Source organism: Rutilus rutilus (genome assembly GCF_951802725.1).
Source record: "Rutilus rutilus genome assembly, chromosome: 21".
Lineage (NCBI taxonomy): Eukaryota > Metazoa > Chordata > Actinopteri > Cypriniformes > Leuciscidae > Rutilus > Rutilus rutilus.
This window is the reverse complement of record NC_140226.1, coordinates 9656731-9678557: the sequence shown is the minus strand read 5'-3', so window position 1 is coordinate 9678557 and position 21827 is coordinate 9656731. Positions and strand designations below refer to the sequence as shown.

At 37.6% G+C, this 21827-nt stretch overlaps 3 protein-coding genes across 3 annotated transcripts in view; 2 read left to right on the top strand and 1 right to left on the bottom strand.

Annotated features, from left to right (window-relative positions):
• The window catches only part of tdrd6b (tudor domain containing 6b), a 35840-nt gene extending 34716 nt beyond the window's left edge, over positions 1–1124 (top strand). Inside the window, exons 3-4 of the mRNA XM_084393268.1 lie at positions 211–278; positions 371–1124. Coding sequence (XP_084249394.1) covers positions 211–278; positions 371–415 — 113 coding nt within the window. The 3' untranslated portion in view covers positions 416–1124. The remainder of the gene's footprint in view (positions 1–210; positions 279–370) is intronic.
• On the top strand, positions 680–2691 carry ankrd66 (ankyrin repeat domain 66; the record flags this gene model as incomplete). The annotated part of the gene is given in 5 exon segments (XM_084394165.1): positions 680–694; positions 1520–1629; positions 1858–1985; positions 1988–2088; positions 2551–2691. Coding segments are annotated over 5 exon segments (495 nt in total).
• On the bottom strand, positions 2673–20052 carry adgrf3a (adhesion G protein-coupled receptor F3a). The gene is made up of 17 exons (XM_084393269.1): positions 19933–20052; positions 18719–18790; positions 18386–18520; positions 17512–17667; positions 17316–17428; positions 16679–16737; positions 16452–16561; positions 16129–16359; positions 10300–10530; positions 10011–10163; positions 8465–8649; positions 8184–8369; positions 3822–5123; positions 3684–3725; positions 3460–3498; positions 3252–3332; positions 2673–3164 (listed from the first exon to the last, which is right to left on the bottom strand). Exons 1-16 carry the CDS (start codon positions 19958–19960, stop codon positions 3270–3272), a joined length of 3105 nt encoding a protein of 1034 aa, XP_084249395.1. The 5' UTR covers positions 19961–20052; the 3' UTR covers positions 2673–3164; positions 3252–3269.
• Between the last annotated feature and the right edge of the window lie 1775 nt (positions 20053–21827).

The following is a 21827-nucleotide window of genomic DNA, read 5'->3' as shown; positions in this document are numbered from 1 at the left end:
AAGGAGTCATCGCTAGTTGTTTAAAGTCTACAGTTTTTGGGCAGTTGAATTTGGCAGATTTTGCATAAAATTGTGTCACTGTCAGCACAAAGTGAGTGTATGTTGCCTAGTGTTTAAAAATCTATTCAGATTTTAAAAGTCGAGTTGTGTATTCCAGCCTTTAGTTGTCAATGGTTGATTATTTTTTTTACTTTGCTTATTTTTCAACAGGCGTCCTGATGACACCAAGCAGAAGTTCAGATTGGGTTGCTAGTTTAGAAAATAAAATCTTACCTATGGTATTCCTCTTTTGTTTTTATTTTATTTTATTTTTTATATTCAGTAATCCTTACTGATAACCCCCCCCACCCCTTTTTTTGTTACCTTATAGGTTTGCACTGAAGACTCGTGTGACTCTAAGTGCATCTTCAAATGAGTAAAATTTTAAACTATTTATTGTGGAAAGGTATAATCCTTTTTTTTTCTTTTTTTTCATGGGGAAAATTATTGTGCAACTAACAAAACATTGTTTCAAGTGGACAACTAAGCCTGTGAAAGATTAGAGATTGTATTTGCCATGTTTCTTGTCATTTTAAAACGCAGCATGAAGCTTGTCTGATTGCATTGTTTTGTTGATACCGTAGTTTATCCTTGATAATCTTTTTTTATAGTTTTTGCACAAGTATTCGTGAATTTAATGATGGTTGTACAGAAAGTACAAGTATTTTGGACCTCAATTCTGCCCTCCCTTCAACCAGTTGTGGTGTTCATTTGGGGTACATTTGTGATGGAGTTTTTGTTTTTCTCATTTTTGTGAAATAGTTTGTATTCATTTTTCTTAAGGTGTTTGAATAATTTGTTGGAATAAAAACTGCTCATATAGATGGTTTTGCTGTAGTTTTGAATATTTTAATGTGCACTTAAGTATGCTAAAAATTGCACCATGACACCTGAAAATTAATGCATGAGACAAACAAGGTTCTATTTCCAGGGGGCGCAATGCGGCTCAAAAAGCCTTAGTCGAGCAGTATTCAGATGCCATGAGCATTTTTTTTTTTTTTTTTTTTTTGTCTAAAACATTTGTACATTACACAATGCATAATCATTTAAATAAAGTCAATTTATTTGAGTGAAATATCTGACAGAAATCTGCCCAAGAAGTCACTATGAAATTATTAGATTCCCAGTTATCACAAATGGCTCTGATTGGTCAATAATTATGCGCTGCACATGAACGACGTCTTTGCACTGCTTAACTTATTCTGAAGAGTAATTTAAAGACAGCGATATCTTGATTGACATTTCATTAAAATTATGCAGTGAATAGTTAAGATAGAATAATTGTTTAAATGTCTATTTATGCACTTCTTTCTAGAGGAAAAAGCAGCGGTCGCGTTGCTGTGGTAACAAGTTGCAAGTCTTTGGCATACATGTAGCCTACTAGCGCAAACAGCAACGAGAGCGTGTAAACCGAATTACAGTTTCATTATTTCAAAGTTTTGAATGTACCTGATTATTTTAAAAAAAGACAGTTACTTAGGCAGCAGCTGCTGGTGGTTATAATCTAGTGGAAGAAATTGTGAAAAATGAATGTCACCCTAATCAGAATGACCTGGACTGGAACAAGAAGACACCGCTGCACTGGGCACTGTCCACAGGCAGGTTATACATTCAGAAAAAATGTGCCATTCCAAATGTGTTACTTGCTCTCTTTTTGCTGAATGTTTAAAGGAGCGATCATTATCATAACAAACTTAGTAATGCTAATGTAGACTAGTAGTGTGTCCTGTGAAGGTCATGAAAATGAATGTTGAATTGAGGTGAAGTGTGACCTCTGGACTTGATGTCTTGAGATTCACCCAGTTGTGTGATGCTAAGCTCTGATCTTGTCCAAGGCCAAACAGAACTGGTTCGGATACTGATTGAAAATGGAGCAAGAGCTTGTTTGAGGACGGATAATGGATGGATGGCTGCACACTTTGCAGCGGAGTCTGGAAGACTAGCCGTATACGACTCCTGCATCTCCCTTTAGACGAGGAGGACTCTGGGGATAAACCTGTCAGGATTGCTCAAATCTATGGACATGAAGAATGCGTTCATTTTCTTAAAGTATGATGATTTTTGCATTTAGTAGCTTTGTTCCCCCTCAAATTGCCCATTACACTTCTGACATCCAGTTATGTGTTTGACTTTATGATATCATTTAATTAATAGTATGATAATAGAGTTTTGTTCAGAGGTATTTAAAAGCAAGATATCTATAAGCAGAAGTGTGGGTAGCACTTTATTTTACAGTCCTATATGATACTTCTTATAGTAATTATTACAGAAACTGGGTAATAACTAGGTACTAACCCTGTACCTTACCTTAAACCATGTAGTTATCTAACACAACCCAGTACTTTTGTTTTCTTAACTATATTTGTCATATAATCAGTCCTCCTTGGATTGACTCCTAGAATTAGCGGTCAAATAAAGTTTGTACTCACTTTATATTATTTTTCTGGTATTTTCTGTACTATGTTCTGTTGATGTGTGGACTAGATTTGTGGCTACTGTATGTGATGCTAGGCATTTAATAACGTGTTCCCAGAGATTGAGAACAGAAACTATTGGCAAATGGCAGCATTACATGGACTGCCCTTAGATGATACTGATGAAGAATGGGAACAGGAGCAAAAAGAAACCAGACTGAAAGAAAAAAACAAGTAAGTTTTATTATGCCATGAGAGCAAAAATACAAACGAATATGCTTTATTTGCTGTGCATCTAAATGAAATGTAAAGGACAGTAAAATTGCATGCTAAAATTCATATTCATTTACAACTGTCACCAGTTTTATATTTATACCAAGTAGTCTATGTAGAAACAAAAGCATTAATATACTTACATGAATATACATCAAATGAAATACGCCATTTTTAGAAAGAAAAATTAACCACTCACCGACAGAAATCTAAATGCATTCATAATACAGTAAACTAACATGACTACATCGATATACATTATCCTCTCAAGTAAAATATCATAAATGTACAGTGTTTTAGAAAACAATTAACTCTTTCTTTCTTTATAACTATTTGAATCTGCATTGAATGTGACAATTTAATCCATGAAAAGTTTCCTCGTATTCCATGTTTTCTCTTTCGGTACTTCAAGAATGCACCGACTAAACCATTCACATGCTGGTTTGGGATAAAAAAACAACAACATTAGAACAAAATATGTAGACACGTAATAAAAATATTCTCAACAACACAAATGTAACTTACCTTAAATCTGTCCAATCTTTATTTATTTTTAACCGAATATGTTGCTTTTGTTGAGCTTTCACTTTTAGAATGTGCTGATTGCTAATGTAAGAAAATGTGAGAATATTAGCTCTGTGTTACTATATGTATATTAAATAATAATATAATATTTGTGTTTGTGATGCAGTTTGCATCTGTAAAAGTGTATATTTCCCTTGCACGCACTAACCTTGGAACCTCCGAAACGCTTCCGAAGTGCATCACGAACCTTTGGTGAAAATCAAATATGCACATTTTGAGCATCACTGTAAAGGTTTTATAGACTGAAATCTTGTGCTAGCAAATTTGTTCAGTAATGGTCCAGTAAGCAAAATTAAAGTGGTTAAAATGTTATATTTTCAGCCTTAATTCCTAAAAACGATCATATTGAGGGCACGTAGTGGGCATAGTTACCTTTTTCTCTCCAAAGCAGTTTGTCAGCAGTATGAAAAAGCCCTGTAATAAAATACAATAAGATATTTTAAAGTACATGCATGAATGCACTCAGTATGAGTACATAAGTAGATAAAGTGTTTGATGCTTGACCCTCACCTGTAGTGAATTAAGTACTGTAAATGTGTAGTTCACGATTTGGGCCAAAGGTTTCTTTGTAAGGTCAAGATCCATTAAGAAAAATCCAAAGATCCAAGTTATTCCGAGGATAGGGCTTAGGAAGACTATTGTCTTAATCATGCTCTTGGCAACATCCTTTTCGTCCCGCGCCTTTGCCTCTGACACAGTAGGGGTTACTATCTTCATGATCACCACAGCCAAGGTGAACAAGTTTATAAACACAATAGTTCCGACAGGAAGGATAAAAGCATAGATGGAGCCCTTTAATGAACCCTCATAAACGAGCCAGCAAGTCTTTGTGGAATAGTATCGACCAGCTTTACCATTTTCGAATGTAATGTAGGTTGTTGCCACACATAATATTGGGCATACGTAACCAAGAGTAATAGACAAACCCCAAAAAACCCTTTTTCGCAGATGGTCAAAGACAAATATTATTTGGTGAAGAATCACAAAACTCAAGCACAGCATCCAGAAGAAGACGGCTAGGAAAAAAAAGTGTTTGACTAATGTGATGATGTTGCACCATAGGGGGATCTCCTCAGGTTTAGCTGATGCTAAAAATCCACAGTGTGCCAACAGCAAGCATAAGCAGATGTTGAATATGGCTACATGCCGAAAATTGGAGATGTCTGATTTTACAACTGTATCCCATATCAAAATCTCAATGATTAAACACAGAACAAGTGAAACGATTGATATTCCTAAGCCAACGTAGGTCAGTTCCTTCATGTAGGCAAGGGTCACTTCATCTTTGGACATCAGTATGGTGAACGCAGAGTTGTGGTCACATTTGCATAACTCTGGCTCGTCCGCACCACCCCATGTACACCCATCTTCAGACCACTCACTCTTACTTTCATTCCAGAAAACACAATACATATAATGATTTGGCAGTCTGCTTTTAGAATAATTGAACCACAGATCAACTTTAGTCACATTGGCATTATTTACAGCGGTAACTGACAAGATGGTGGTCTCTGGGGTGAGGTTTTCTTGCAAATTGGTTTTATTTGGTAAAAGTTGAGAAAGTTTCCGGAATCCAACGACAATAACCCCACCGTCTGTTTCGACGCGGCCATCGAAGGAGTTGCAAGAGCCATTACAAAGCCGCAGTTCAACATTTCCATACTTGTGTTGAGCATTCGAGGACAGATTTGTGTTGCTTACCATTCCCTCCATAGTCTTTAGATATGTTACAGATAAATTTGTGTTTTCAGTTGCAGGGTTTCTCCAGGCTTCTGTATCGTTCAGAACATTGCTTGCAGAGCTGATTAATTGCTACAATGTAAAAACAATAAGAAAGTGAAATGCGATTAGACTTTGAACAGAGGAATTTTATTAATTGTCATTTTGAATGAATGATGAAGGGAAGTGAAAGGGACTACATGCTACAAGATAAAAATACTATAATCATACAAATCTAAAGAGTGATAGACATCAGTTTTGTCTAAACATTTCCAGGGTTGAACCCATGGTGAAAAAGTATCTAAACATTTTTACCAGTACGGCTTACACAGTGGCAAAAAAAAAAGTTTTAATTTTGGTGGCATTGGCCAATTTACTGACTAAGTTTTGGAGCATGCCGTAAATGTTTTTGGGTGAGTTTAATACGTTTTGCAGACGTATAGAGTCTCATAAAACAATTGTAATACCTGCACTTACAAATTAAAATTTAAGACTGTTTCAAAAAAGGAGACAAAGAGACTGAGAAAAACTGTAAATTAATTGAGATTTTTGCCAAACTGAAATCTCTTTTCACATGGGTTGTTACTCCATCAATCTATTGTAATAGATCAGAAAAAAATAACCCTGTTCCTGAGCTAGAAATGTATAGATGTGGGTCAAATTAGAGTTGGGTACAGAACTCTGTACCTCAAATGGCACTGACCAAATGAAGTTGCTACTACTGAGTAGCGATTCACATTAAATCAATCTGTGCCAAATTTCGGTACATGAGAACACATCTGGGTGTGAGAGTAAGACTATTTAAATAGGAATCTTGAATATGTGTGTGAATGAATGGCGCAGACGTGCGGTTTCGATTTAATTTAAGAAAAATTATTGTCATATAAACACATGGAAACTCAAATGTCTTCACTGCAAAATAAAAGTTTGGTTTTACTTGACAAGTATATTACTGTTGTACAGTACAATTTAGATAAGTCTCAATGAAGTCTCAATGAAATAATACTAACATAATAATAATAAATTAACAAAACTTTAAGTAATAATACATTTTTCTTCCATGTTTTAATTTTAACAGTATAAAGTTCAGTTGTGCAGCATGTTGTATTGACAAAAATGTTTAAATTTCATATGATTAAAAAAAATATATAATGTTTATATATATACACACACACACACACACTACCGTTCAAAAGTTTGGGGTCAGTAAGATTTTTAATGTTTTTAAAAAGTATCTTCTGCTCACCAAGGCTGCATTTATTTGACAAAAAAAAAACCCGTAATATTGTGAAATATTATGACAATTTTAAATGACTGTTTTCTATTTTAATATAGCCTATTTTAAAGTCTTCAGTGTCACATTATCCTTCAGAAATCATTCTGATATGATGATTTGATGCTCAAGAAACATTCATTATTATTTTCAATGTTGAAAACAGTTGTGTACACATTTTTTTCAAAATTCTTTGATGAATAGAAAGTTCAAAAGAACAGCATTTATTTAAAATAGAATATTTTTTTATATAACATTATAAATGTCTTTACTGTAACTTTTGAGCAGTTTAACTCATCCTTGATGAATAAAAGTATTGATTTATTTTAATGTTACAAAAGCTTTAGATTTCAGATAAACGCTGTTCTTTTGAACTTCCTATTCATCATAGCATCATGAAATAAAAATGTAAAAAAAAACTTTTCAACATTGATAATAATCATAAATGTTTCCTGAGCATCAAATCATCATATTAGAATGATTTCTGAAGGATCATGTGACACTGAAGACTGGAGTAATGATGCTGAAAATTCAGCTTTGATCACAGGAATACATTACATTTATATATTCACATAGAAAACAGCTGTTTTAAATTGTAATAATATTTCACAATATGACTGTTTCTGTTTTATATTTTTAATCAAATAAATGCAGAAGATACTTCTTTTAAAAACATTAAAAATCTTACTGACCCCAAACTTTTGAACGGTAGTATATATATATATATATATATATATATATAATATACACACATATATATTTTATATACAGTGCTATGCATAAGTGAATACACCCATGCTAAAGTTGACTAAAAAGAGGAATAAAAAATCATATTTTGGAAATTGAACTTAATGCCTTAATTTAAAAAATTAGAAAAAATCCAACCTTTAAGGACACCAATTTTCTTTGTGAATGAATAATGTATCGTAAATAAATAAATGTTCTTCCTTAAAATACATGGTGCATAAGTGAGTACACCCCTATGTTAAATTCCCATAGAGGCAGGCAGATTTTTATTTTTAAGTATTTAAAAAAAATTTTTTTATGATACTATGCATCCTGATAAAGTTCCCTTGGCCTTTGGAATTAAAATAGCCCCACATCATCACATAGCCTTCACCATACCTAGAGATTGGCATGGTTTTATTTCAGTTAGCCTAAAAGCTAGTTTGATTTGTATTGAGAGATGATCTTATGGAAAGTACCCCATGCCAATCTCTAGGTATGGTGAAGGCTATGTGATGATGTGGGGCTATTTTAACTCCAAAGGCCAAGGGAACTTTATCAGGATGCATAGTATCCTGGATCCATGAAGTAACTGGCCTTTAAAAATAAAAATCTGCCTGCCTCTATGGGAATTTAACATAGGGGTGTACTAACTTATGCACCATGTATTTTAAGGAAGAACATTTATTTATTTACGATACATTATTCATTCACAAAGAAAATTGGTGTCCTTAAAGGTTGGATTTTTCCTAATTTTTTAAATTAAGGCATTAAGGTCAATTTCCAAAATATGATTTTTTATTCCTCTTTTTAGTCAACTTTAGCATGGGTGTATTCACTTATGCATTGCACTGTATATATGTATATAATTTTTTGTTTTGTTTTTATGACTATACAAACATCACAGTCAGTGACTAAGGCAGCTCTGGCATAATGTCAATAACACATCTATAAATGACTTTTTTTTTTTTACAGTTTATTTAATTATTGAGGTAAACATGCCTACAGAAGAAAAGGTACTGTTGGATACCGGTTAAAATGTAAACGGTTCCCAACCCTAGGTCAAATATTACTGAAGGTTTAAAGAAGAATAAATATTAATAAGAGGGTTAACACATAATGTTTTAGAGAATCTAGAGAGAAAACATACTTACTGGTAGGACAGTATCATTCCATTGATTTGACTGGCGTTGAGATATATTATTCATGACGTTGAAAATATTTACAGATACATTAATATTTGCATATGCGCTGAATGTATTGCTGGTGGTCGATTGCTGTAAGCGTTCAAAAATGTATTTTGCATTGTCCTTAATGAAGCCAAGACCTTTATCTAATTCCTGTTATTATGAAGGTAAAAAAAAAAAATAAGTTTAGTACTAAGAAAATCTTGCCAGCAATGAGGAATGGGTAAATTAATACCAAAGAGTGGTACCTGTACATCCTTTTCAATGTCATTCAGGTCCTCATTCACACAAGAGGAGATTTCCTTTCCCCAGACTGTGCCAGTGCATGCTCTCGTTTTCAAACCAACAGTAGAGCCTTCACAAGGCAAGCTGGCCGAGTAATTGCTTTTTGTGTTGGGCCAGTCTTTTTCTGCTGTACAGAATTTGGAATTGGCTGTATTAAGGAATGAAGAACAACAGATTTGTTTTTCTCGTCATTTTTGTTTTCACAATTATAAATTAGAAAACATTTACTAGGTTTTAGTAAGTATAATATAATATGCATCTTCCAAACATATATAATATGTTTGGAAGAAGCAAAGGAATGCAGTTCACCCGCATCCAATAGCATTAGGTCACTAAAAATGACATTTGTGTCCCCATTCAAGCACCATAATTCTGTTATAAACCTGAATGACTTTCTTCTGAGGACGTTTTTTAAATAATATCCTAGTCACTCTTTTCCATATAAGTGAAAGTGAAATTTTAAAATGACAAAAAAGCACCACAACAGTAATTCCAAGCCATACAATAGCTTTATGTAATTTCAGTCTGAAAGTCATTCATCTTCCACCACAGCTCTCAAATGTTGTTTCTGTAGTCATTACTTTTGCACTCCAATTAAGAGCTTTGATGCAGGGGAAGATTATCAGTGAATAAAGACTTAGTGTTGTTGTATGGTTTCGGAAGATGTATTTTTGTAGTTTTTTGACATTTTGAAGCTTGAAACACCTATTGTATGGAAAAGAGCGCCCTGAGTGTCCTTCACAATTTTCTAAATACACACACACACACAAAAAAAAAAGGCATACAGGCTTTTGTATGAAAGCCCATTTTCACCACATAAGAAAAACAAAATCACAGTTTAGTAAGTGATAATTATAATATAATGATGAGATACTAATTCATGAGATAAAAGGTTGACATTATTACATATTCAAAGTCAATATTTTCAACTTTTTCCTGATACTGTAATTATGACTTAGTATCTCATAATTTCAACTTTTTATTTCCTAATAGTTATTTACCAACGCATGTTTTTTTCTTTCTCCTTTTAGCAGAAATGGGCTTCCATAAGTTTGGACATGATGCTGAGTAAAAGAAGGCTGAACGTTATTAAAATTAAAGCACTTAATGCTGGTGATATTTTAGTCACGTAAGTCTGTAAGGCAAAAAGCTTTTAATTCATGTGTGTATAAATGTGTATATGTGTGTGTGAAAAAAAAAAAAAATATATATATATATATCATAAGGTGAAATGGTTCATTTCTGAACCATTAGCACCAATTTTTATTCCAAAAAAAAAAAAAAATTCCCCCAAGAGTTGTCCCAAACATGTCTGCTTCCACCCACCACTGGTCAGACTAACTTACTAGACTCGTCCCCAAACTCACACTATTAGCTGAATCGATGCTGTATTGGACTGGTCGATTGTAACGTTAAAACATTTTTTTTTATTGTCTGCAACTTTTTAAATTATTGTCTGCAACTTTAAAAGATATAGAATTTAGAAAATAGTTAAACACCAACACTTACGATGAATGATGGGGATCGTAACATTCGCCGTTCTGCTGTTGTTTTTTTTAGATCTATTGTTTGTGAATGTACAGGTAACATTAATTTCCTCTTGGATAGGTAAACAATATATGGTCGTCTCTGCTTTGTAAGATATAGGGTTCTTCTGGTTTTCTAAAGAATGCAGTGATATGAAAATTGTTTATCATCAAGTGTGTAAACACCATATAGATATTTATCTTTTCATCACATTGTTTATGCTGGTTTTGTTTACATTGAGAGAGCAAAAATGGTAATGAGATATGCTTACCTGGATCTTTTATTTTCAAATAAAGAGTAGAATTCCATGTATCAGTGTAATTTTCTTGGTCGTCAGAAATCCTACACTCGATTACAATTTTAACCGCTGTTGTTTTAGGATCACTACAGTCAGGAAACTGGGGGTTTCTCATGGCCTGAATTTCTGGCAAAAGTGCTATGTCCAACTTTTTACTTGCTGTGTGTTTTATGGACCCCTTTGTGTACACGCATGTAAATGTTCCTATAGGTAGACAGACTTTAATGGTCAGGATTTACATTTCTCAGACAAATCAACATAGAAATAAATTATTTTGCAGATTACCCCATAACTGGAAAAAGATTTTACTAGGGAAACTGGTGCAAAATAATAAAAATGGAAGTTTGGGGAAGCCACTGTGGCTCTTTGACTTGCACATCAAAGCATGCAGACAAAGCGCAATAAAAGCTGTCATGCTATCTTGCGATCAGAAGCAGATTCCTGATGTTTGGGAATGCAATGAGACAGTTCTGGAAGGTCATTATACCCAACCATTTTGATATAACACTTTGGCTCAGGTATTTCAGAGTGATCAAACCAACATTTAAGATGCTGTGCAATGAAATTGGCCCGCTGGTTAGTCCAGGTATACAAGCACATCCTCTGTTGAGTTAGTGTCAGAGTTTTTTGTTGCATATCAATGGATTTTTTCTGTAAATAGCTGTCTCAGTTCAGAGGCTGCATCCTTCGAAGAATGCAGACTTTAAAGACCACGCATTCAAAATTCCGACTGAATTGATTGTTGAAAGCCATCGTCACTGAGGAATGTTCTTGTCACCTAGCAACTGTGACAGCTGCCATTGATGAGCGGCAGTAATGTTTGTACTAGGCTTTTTTTGAAAGTTATATCAAAGATTATAGAATAACAGAAGACGAGTTACTCGTATTGTTTTGAATGGGGAAAAGTGTAACGCTCAACATGGCGGAATAAGTCCTGCCTTCTAAATAAGAGCCAATGGCCGATTGGTAAAGTCATCACGTCACTGCATCTGCCGTTAGGAGCTCCGGTTCCAATAGAAACAGTCAGACGTGATCAGCTTGATCCAGCCTGAAATAATGTCGTTCTCTTACGAGAGGTTCTCTCGTATTGCGTAAGCTAGCGTGCTGGTCGCTTGCTTCGACGGCGGCTTCCTCAGAGATGCGATGCGAAGAGCTTCGCTGAAGAGACAGAAATCAGCGAAGCAGCCTCTGAGCCTTGCTTATATACGCTAAGCCACACCCCTAATGACGGGCTGTGACGTGACGTCACGCCCAGGGCTCAGCGATAGGCTGCTGCAGTTGCCGCAGAGCAGCCAATGGGCACGCGAGTCGCTTGATCGGCCCAAGATCGCGTTGAAGCCCGAGCCCGCGAAGTCCTCCTAGCATCCGCAAGGAGGAAGAGATGGTTGAGTCCCGCTACGGCCGGACCGCCATCAAAGCGCACAGCTCTGTCAGTCCCCTCTGTTCAGGCTACTGCAGCAGCTTACACCGCAGCCAACGAGCCAGTAATAGCACTCGCTCGCCTGCACACAAACGCCGTTTTTACGGCGACCCAGATAAATCTCAAAAAGAGTATAAGTGCTTCAAGTGTAGAAAATGTGCCCACACCCATGTGCTCACTGCTTCACACAAGTACGATCCCTATGGTAACGCGCTCAGAGCGCTCTCTCATAAAGCGGCCACACACCGCTCGAGTACTAAGTGTAGTAAATGTGCCCACAATTCCGTGCTCACACCTACTCGCTGCTCGCTGTCACTCAGTTACCTCAAGTTGCTACGGCTCAAGCCGAAGGGACATTAAGTGTAGAAAAAGTGCCCACTCCCGTGTGCTCACTGCCTCACACAGACAAGGTTCCCATGGCAACGCGTCCAGAGCGCTATCTCTTAAAGCGGAAACATTCCGCTCGAGCATTAAGTGTAGTAAATGTGCCCACAGTCTTGTGCTCACACCTGCCCACTGCCCGCTCTGCCAGACAGGTTACAAACCCCCTAAAGCTCCCAAACACTGGCCGTGTCATAAGTGTAAATCCTGCGCCAGCTCACGAGCACGCGCACCCACTTTCAGACACCATAATCCCCACGCCGCGCTCGCGCCTGGGGTATTTGACAGCAGATCGCGCTCCATCTTCCGAGATCGAGCTACTAAATGCTGTACAGCCGGCCAGCTCTGTTCTTCTGCCCTCGTGTCCGAGCACCGGCGGCGCGCGTGCCGCCCCATCCTCTCTGATACAGGTTCCCCATCCCGCGCAGTGCGGCGATCTGAACCCAGAGACCATTCGACCCCTAGCTATGCATGCAAAAGCATGGGAAGCTATTCAGGGCGCGTCAGAATGGGTGTTGAACACCATAAGACACGGCTATTCGCTCCAATTCGCTCGTCGCCCTCCGCGCTTTCTAGCGCAGACGGAGACGAAAGTGAGTTTGGAAACAGCGCACCTGCTTCAAGCAGAAATAGCGAAGCTGCTGCGGAAAGGGGTCATAGAACAGGTTCATCCTTCCTTGAGCGAGTCAGGCTTTTACAGCCGTTACTTCCTCGTTCCCAAGAAGGACGGAGCATTAAGACCTATTTTAGATCTGAGACATCTGAACAAGGCTCTCATGAGACGGCCGTTCAAGATGATTACAACCAGACAGATCCTTGCGCAGATCCGCCCAGGAGACTGGTTTATCTCTCTCGATCTGAAAGACGCGTATTTCCAGATCCAGATAACCCCCCGTCACAGGCCATTCTTGAGATTCACCTTCGACGGTCGAGCTTATCAATACACAGTCCTGCTGTCTTTAGCACCCCGTACATTTACGAAATGCATGGACACGGCTCTCGCTCCCCTGAGAAGTCAGGGAATGCGAATTCTGAACTATCTGGACGACTGGCTTGTTCTAGCGCAGTCAGAGACAGAACTTGTGTCTCACAGAACAGCGCTTCTCAGCCATCTGGAAGGTCTGGGTCTAGCGGTCAATTGGACCAAGAGCTCGCTCTCGCCCCGTCAGTCAATTTCCTTTCTCGGAATAGAACTGGACTCGGTGGCGATGACGGCCAGATTGTCGGAGCAGCGCGCGCGCCGCATCCGGCGCCTCGCCGCATCCTTCAAAGAAGGCAATCGGGTTCCTCTGAAAGCATTTCAGCGCATCCTGGGGCATATGGCCTCAGCTGCAGCAGTGCTTCAGCTGGGTTTACTGCGCATGCGCCCGCTTCAACGCTGGCTAAGACCACGCGTATCCCATCGAGCCTGGGCGACCGGCGGCTCGCTAATCAGAGTGACTCAGGGCTGTGTCTCAGCCCTGCAGCCCTGGCTAGCAGCCGAATGGTATCACACTGGAGTGATTATGGGAGTGATTTCACACCGGAAAGTTGTCTCAACAGACGCGTCCAACCTAGGTCCCCTTCCACGCTCAAAGTCTATGTCGCGGCCATTTCAGCGCTCTCTGTCTCAGAGCCGGGCCGCGCATTAGGAAGGAACGAGTTTGTCATCCGCTTCCTTAGAGGAGCGAGGAGGATGAACCCCCCGCGACCCCCTTCGGTTCCTATGTGGGATCTTTCACTGGTCTTAGACGCCCTGAAAGCACATCCCTTTGAACCCCTGGAAACTGTGGATATGAAATACCTCACGCTCAAAACCGTTTTTCTGATAGCACTGTCTTCAGTAAAACGTGTGGGAGACCTTCACGACTATCCACTAACGCTGCGTGCCTCGAGTTCGGACCCAATGACTCTAAAGTTATTCTCAGACCGAGGCATGGGTACGTCCCCAAAATTTTGGGCACTCCCTTCAGAGCGCAGGTCATTTCTCTTTCAGCCCTGCCGAATGCTGGCTGCGAGGCAGATAGTAATCTCCTCTGCCCAGTTAGGGCGCTGAGAAGCTATATTTCGCGCTCCGCCGCCTTCAGGCGTTCAGAGCAGCTCTTTGTTTCGTTCGGTGGGCGCACCAAGGGTCTCGCCGCCTCGAAACACACCCTATCCAGATGGATAGTTGACGCTATCGCGGCTGCTTACGCATCTAAAAACCTGCAGTGCCCTTTGGGCATTCGAGCGCACTCCACCAGAGGCATGGCCTCATCGTGGGCGTGGTCCAGCGGGATTCCCATTCATGACATTTGTGCAGCGGCAGGCTGGGCCTCCCCCTCCACATTTGTTAGGTTTTACAACTTGGAAGTTCCCGCCTTGCAGGCTAAAGTGTTATCAGTCTAAGTCTCGCGTAGCCAGCCCACTGTCTGTGCGCGGGCTACGTTGTTTGATTTAGCTCTACTGGTTGAGCTGCACTACGTGGGAAGTGTCAGTCTGGACCGGCTGTGCCGCTCCTTGCCCCATAATATGTGCTTGTGTACTGTGGTATCTTGGCCGCCCAGCTCCGCTTCGCGTTCCCCAGGCTTTCCCTGGGACTCATTCAGGATGCTGGGCGCGCGCACGGCGTTGACAAGGGTGTTCCCGCAGCGTAAGCTAGCTTACGCAATACGAGAGAACCTCTCGTAAGAGAACGTACTCGGTTACTGACGTAACCTCTGTTCTCTCTAGAGAGGGAACGAGTATTGCGTAACCCGCCGTGCTCTCGCCACGAGCTCATTTCGCTTCATGCGACAGAAACCAGCGAAGCAGCCTCTGAGCCTTGCTTATATACGCTAAGCCACACCCCTAATGACGGGCTGTGACGCATTGAGCGCGCCAAGCGCGCTCATTGGACGTGACGTCACGCCCAGGGCTCAGCGATAGGCTGCTGCAGTTGCCGCAGAGCAGCCAATGGGCACGCGAGTCGCTTGCCCTAGGTCTGCAGGCTGCCGCACTGCGTTGACAAGATTTAAAAAATTAAGGATAATTTTTGGCTTCAGTATCTCGAGAAAGGAGACTTTCCCGCAGCGTAAGCTAGCTTACGCAATACTCGTTCCCTCTCTAGAGAGAACAGAGGTTACGTCAGTAACCGAGTACGTTTTCTGTCATGATTAGAGCATTTAGAAACAAAATGTATCAGAATCAGAATCAGAATCAGAAAGAGCTTTATTGCCAAGTATGCTTGCGCATACGAGGAATTTGTCTTGGTGACAGTTGTGAATGAGACAGTGTATGAGACAGTTGTTATCAGATTTCATTGGTGATTTTTAAATATGAAATTTAATCGTAAGCTTGGCGAACAGTTTTGGAGAATTTGATGTTTCCCCATTCAAAGAGAAGCTGCACTAGCATGCCGGAGAAGCATTTCAAAGATGGCCGCCGAGTGAAATGACTTGTAAAGGGACTTTGGTTATATTCAACTGTCTGAAAACAAAACAGGGGTCATAACGTATCTAAATATTTCTGTACATAATGAGTATAAATTATAAAATCGCATCTCAACATTAGCTCAACATTGGAACTGCTTATATATATACTTTTTTTTTTACATTTGTATCATTAGATATTTTAAATATAATTTTTTAATTTATAAGTTAAAACCCAATACTTAAATTTAAAAGTTTAATCCGGCAATTTCTTAAAAAAAAAAAAATCTCTCGTCACCAGCGCGCAATGAATTCTGGGGTAGGCAAGGCCACAAAGGATCCATCTGTTGTATCCCTCATTGCCCGCGAAACTAAGGACACATTTGAGAAGGATGCAGCCTCTGAATTGAGATGCAGATAATGTGTTTGTTCCCACCATAGTTTATTCGCACGTCTTCTTAAAATTGAGCACTTTTTTTTTTATGCGATAACCCAAAATTCATATATAAATAGGAAGATGAAAGCATAGCTACTGAAACATATCACTTTTACACTGAAATTAGCCAACTCAGCCAACTGAATTATCGAAATATTTTAGCTTTAAGCATCCTAATTACGTGTGCAGAAACATACCTTTCCAGCTTCCTGAAATGTCCGTTAGATTAAGAATGTCCGTTGTCGGGGTGGTGGTGTTGTCCGTTGTCATGTTGGCCTCCTTTCCTGGCGTGATCTCTGTTGTTTTATTCTGGACATTTGTCAAGTACCACTGTACCGCTCCGAGTTCTTCTGGTGGAGTACAATTTATTTTTAGAGAGGTGCCTATATCAATCGGTTGCTCCAGAGGTACGGAAATATCGACAAGGCCTTTGGAGAAAATGACAAGATGTGACTGTAACAAACTCTTCTTTATCGCTTAATGTTGTGTAAAAAGTTTTCACAATAAATAAATAGGTTACCTGTTGTTGTCAGCTCAGAATTTGTCAGTAGCGTGATTACTTGCGTAAGATTTGCAGATGAAACTGAACCAAGTATCTGCACCGTATAATCTACAATCACACTGCCATACCTTTAAATAAATGGGAAACGTTACTACATTTTCCGTCTCTTATCTATTTCTAATGTTTTATGTGTGTAGAAAGAGCCAGAAACAGTAGCTGCCAGAGGTGCTTGTTATCATGATTACCTGTAATCGTTGATAATCAGAGAATCAAAATATTTCAATGTGCTGAAATGTGTCTTTAACTAAAAGAAATGAAAACATGCAGGTGAGGTATATGTACAAACAGTTTAAGTATATCTATTGATGAAATTAAATGTAAAAAAAAAAAAAAGTAAACTACAATATGTTTTTAGTCTTTGCAGGATGATTTGTTTGTTGCCTGTATATTTTACAGTTCATACTGTATGGACTACTTAAAGCTGATTTGAACCTTGAAACGCAGGCCTACCACCATAATAATACATGCAGGCAAAAGGGAATGATGACTTATATTTTTCATATTTGCCATTTCCATAAACAATGGCTAGAAGAGGGTGCACAGTGTTACCAACACATAGACTAAACACAATAATGATGTAATAAACATTAACTAAACAACATAAAATGTAAAACATAAAAAAACATAATGGATAAATCTGGTGAAAAGAATGTAAGAAGCATAATCTTTAATACAATGTCATGTATGGACTTAAACCTATATGTATTTGTTTTTTTGTTTTTTTTACCTTGCATGTTACTGTTAACCATTAACTGTTAACATGATTAAAAAACACAAATACATTTTTTTAACCATGTAAGGTTGATTTTCAGCAGTACATACCATAGTAATTACTTGCTGTTCCAGGTTATTGTAATTTTCATCTCTTTTATCTTTTTGTTCATATAAAATGTTGTAAGTTGTATTTGTCAGTGTAGTAGTTCCATTAATGCTTACTGGAATAAAATAAGAATCACAGCATTCAATAAACAGTTTATTTCATCTAGAAACCCTGTGCCCATATCAAACAATACTCTACCTCTTGTTTCAGACAGACAGACAGCAGTGTCATTAACTTCTATCGGGCAGGGGTCGCGATTGCAGCAGGCATAGTTTTTGCATATATCCTCACTCCATGTGTATTGTGGCATACATGAACATTTTTTCTGCATCTGTGTTTCTTGCAATGTGCAATCTGCAAACAAGCACATTCGAGTTTTTTTTCTTCCGTAATGTCAGCAATTGATTGATCAGAAATACAACAATTGTCCATAAAGTTTATTTTTGTTAAATCAACTTTTGGATCATTCCCCTTATGCATAACATTTTCATGTACCCATCATATATTGAATTAAACCCTAATTTAAAAAGACCATTTCATAAATCATATTAGTTTCCTTTTTTTTTTATATCAATTTAAGTGAACATTGGGGTGAAGTTGGTAAACAAACTATCAATTTATAGGTTTTTCCTAACTATAGAAATCATTTTCCATCAATATATAGACTATTGGACATCATCCTCCAGGAACTGGACTTTTTTTCATCTACAACCATTCCGTCTTGTTTGATCAATACATAAATCAGTTTGATAATTTCAACATTTCAAAGATGCTTAAAAATATGAGTTGTAACGTCCTCAATGCAAGTCAACTGTAAGTAATGAGTTATCATTATTAATGTTGATGTTTCTGAACTTGATCAGAGCATAATGCTGAAAGTCTTATTCATTTTTACAGAAATACATCCTTAAAATTACAGCAGTATTTACATTTTTACAATAAAATGCTACCGCACAACAGGAAAGACCCTTTTGAAATATTATTTTTTCATCGGCACTCTGAAGGAAACAGCCCAATGTACTTTGTCTTAGTGGTGGTGATGTGTAATTTCAAGCATTCCATGTTTGTTTACCTGTTGTCCTGGTGAGTTCTGTTATAGTCGCATCGTTCACGTTTATTTGTGTAAGCGTTCCCAGATGCTCAGTTACATTGGGATTCACCAATTTCTCAAATTCAAGCTCAAGCAAGTACACCTGTGTGTAATGCGCTGGAATGAAGCATTGTGACAGTATTCAGTTTGACGATGATCAAAAAAATAAATAATGTATTCAATAGATTATTAATGATGAGCAGAAAAAAAAAATCTATATATTACCTGCCACAGCAACCTATCAATCAAAAGTGTTAAAGAGTTAATACTTATAAACTGTTTGTATAACTAAAGAACTTAATAATAAATATCAACCCACCTTAAAAATCAATGCCAGAAAAATGAGAATGAAGCCTTTAGACAATTTCATTTTTGTGCCATCAATTTCTGGTGAATGGAACAGAGCGCAGTCATTCATATGAACGTGTGCTTATGCCTTCCATCAGTGACGTCAATCAGGCAACACATTTACATTTATTCATTTATCACACACATTTATCCAAAGCGACTTACAAATGAGGAATACAACAAGAGATTCATCTTAAGGAGGCAATAGCGCGAGAAGTGCTAAATGAAAGTTTCAAACATCATTCAGAATAGAACAAACTGGAACAGCAAGGGTTACAAGAAGTGAAAGTTGATTTTTTAAATAATAAATTGACCACAGCAATATGCATTCAGATTCACTACCAATCAAAAGTTTGGAATTTGTTTTTGAAAAAAGTCTCTTCTGCTCACCAATGCTGCATTCATTTGATCAAAGATACAGTAAAAACAGTAATATTGTGAAATATTAATACAATTTAAAAGAACTGTTTTCTATTTGAATATATTCTCAAATGTAATTTATTTCTAGTTGAGAAATTTTAGCATCATTACTCCAGTCTTCTGTGTCACATGATCCTTTAGAAATCATTATAATATGCTGATTTTCTGCTCAAGAAATATTTATTATTATTATCAATGTTGAAAACAGTTGCTTCATATTTTTGTGAAAACTATGATAGATTTTCATGATACTATGAAACTATAATTATCATCATTAACTATGATAATAATATGGCCAAAAGGTAAATTTGGGGTTAAATAAGATAAACAAATAAATATTAATTATTTTATTCAGCAACAACGCAAAATATTCTATTTCAAATAAATGTAACTTTCTATCGAAATGGAAAAACTTTCTTCTGACAAAGAATCCTGAAAACATTTATCATGTTTTCCACAACATTTTCAACATTATTCATAATTGAGCAGCAAATCATCATATTAGGATGATTAGTTGACAGTGAAGACTGGAGTAATGATGTTCAGCTTTGTCATCACAGAAATCAATTACATTTTAAATATTTTCAAATAGAAAACAGTTATATACTGTAATAATATTTCACAATATTACCGTTTTTACTGTATTTTGGATCAAGTAGATGTGAGCATAAGAGACGTTTTTCAAAAACATTAAATGTGTCCTGATACATGGAGCAGAAATGAAGAAAACTGTCTAGAAACCTTTAAGCGTTTTGACGTACCTCTTTGTCTTGTAAATCCTGACAGCATTATTAACCTCTGGATTCAGGCCGTAATTTAATCGCAGTGATCACTTCATTAAATAAAGTTACGAGTGTCCACACAGACAGACTGAGAGGAGGGAATGATATCCCAGTCAACGGATTTTCCCAATAACCATCCTGATTTGCATTATTCAGGTCACATGACTCAAAAGCATCACAGACTTGATTCAAATTATTCTCCACCATAAAAAATGGCTCCTCTCGATTAAAAATATAGCCTACTGTGTGATGCACTGTAAAAAATTATTGCTGGGTATCTGGTTGCCTTAAAATTAAGTTCATTGAATCTAAAAACGAGATGATTTGGTTTGATCAACAGAAACTCAAAATATGATGAGTTATTCGAGAAACATTAGTGAATCTAAGTTGATTGATATATATCTGGTCTTGGAGTCTGTTCTAACTGGTGAGTTGAATCAAGTGTGTTTGATAAGAAAGAATTTGAAAACGTGTAGTGTTGGCCAAGCCACTGGAAGTCAAGCCTGCAACCTTTAGCCAAAAAGCATAACGGCTAAAGCTAAAGCTGTGACTTTGTCGGTACGCAGGGAAGGAGACAAGAGGCCTTTTCTTTTTTTTAAAATGGATATCAATGGAGGAGAGGCTTCACTATGCTGAATAAACAGCTTTTGTATGGAAATAGCTTATATTTAATGAATTAACAGCCTGTTCGCTAATCTTAAACGTTTTACACTGAACAATACTTTTGTTGGGAACTATATGTAGATTTTCCCTTGATAAAAATGATATTTTTTAAGATCAGGCAGAGTAGGGAATGTGCGACAGGACTCATTCACGGCATTAAATATTGAGTGATATTGCATATTGTCTAAAGAAAATAAACAATATCTATGTTTTCAGGTTTTACCAAGTATAATAAGTCTTGAATGACTGACTGCCAAGGTCTATGATGCTGATATAATGCATTTTAATGAAAAAAAGTAGTTCTCTCTATGGCGTCCAGGTTTCAACTAATTGTAATGATTTATGACTGCTGTGTATGCCTAATGATAATGATAACGCTTTATAAAGGTAAACAAAATATAAAGATTTGAATTAATGTATACTTTCTATGGCTTCCAGATTTCAACAATTCAATTACAATTACATTTTAGTGACTAGTACCACTGCTATGTATGCCCAATAAAGCAGTTTTTTAATGAACAGATTCAAATCTCACAAAAATTCACATTCCACTGCAGTCCTACGGTACGTTTATTAGCATATAACAACCAAATATAGAACATTATTCACAAGACGAACACGCCAATAGACAAGAAACTGTAAAACTGTATGCTGGCCACTGATGTCACATCCATTGTATGATAGGCTGATCCAAGTTGGTCGTTACGCTTTCTCCAATGGTAAGAGCCTTTCATCTCCCTATAATAAGACAATCTCTGGTGATGTTGGTGTGTCTCCAGGAACAGGGTTGGGAAACACTGCTCTAGATGGATGTCTTTAACCATTGCGCTGGCATCTCTTGCGCAAGACACAGCATACACGATGCTCAAGTTAAAGTGGCTGTTGAACTCACATGTTCACTTGTTCACTTGTTGTATTGCCAATGTGTGAACAGCTTGAAATGAATCTTTAAAAAACTAAACTTTCCCGACTTCCTAGGTTGTCTATAAAGCCTGTAGACTGATTTTAATGTGAAGGACTCGAGTCGGTGTTGTGCCTAACCCTAACTCCACATCAAATTATTACACCCACTTCAGTTTTTAAAGCTGCTACCTGACTGCCAAATCCTAACCCCAGTTACCCAACCCCGACACAACACCTGTTTTGGATAGAGCTATTTCTTGCTCACACGCAATTGCAAGAACCAATCAACCACAGAAAGTGTTCGCTCA

What these genes read in the sequence shown, in the direction of transcription:
- adgrf3a (XM_084393269.1), bottom strand. Translation starts at nt 19,960, where the DNA reads ATGCTGTCAGGATTTACAAGACAAAGAG. An exon ending in AGGATTTACAAGACAAAGAG is followed by an intron (nt 18,791 to 19,932) that starts GTACGTCAAAAC and finishes TCCATTCACCAG; the next exon opens with AAATTGATGGCACAAAAATG. An exon ending in GGAATGATACTGTCCTACCA is followed by an intron (nt 5,124 to 8,183) that starts GTAAGTATGTTT and finishes TTTACATTGTAG; the next exon opens with CAATTAATCAGCTCTGCAAG.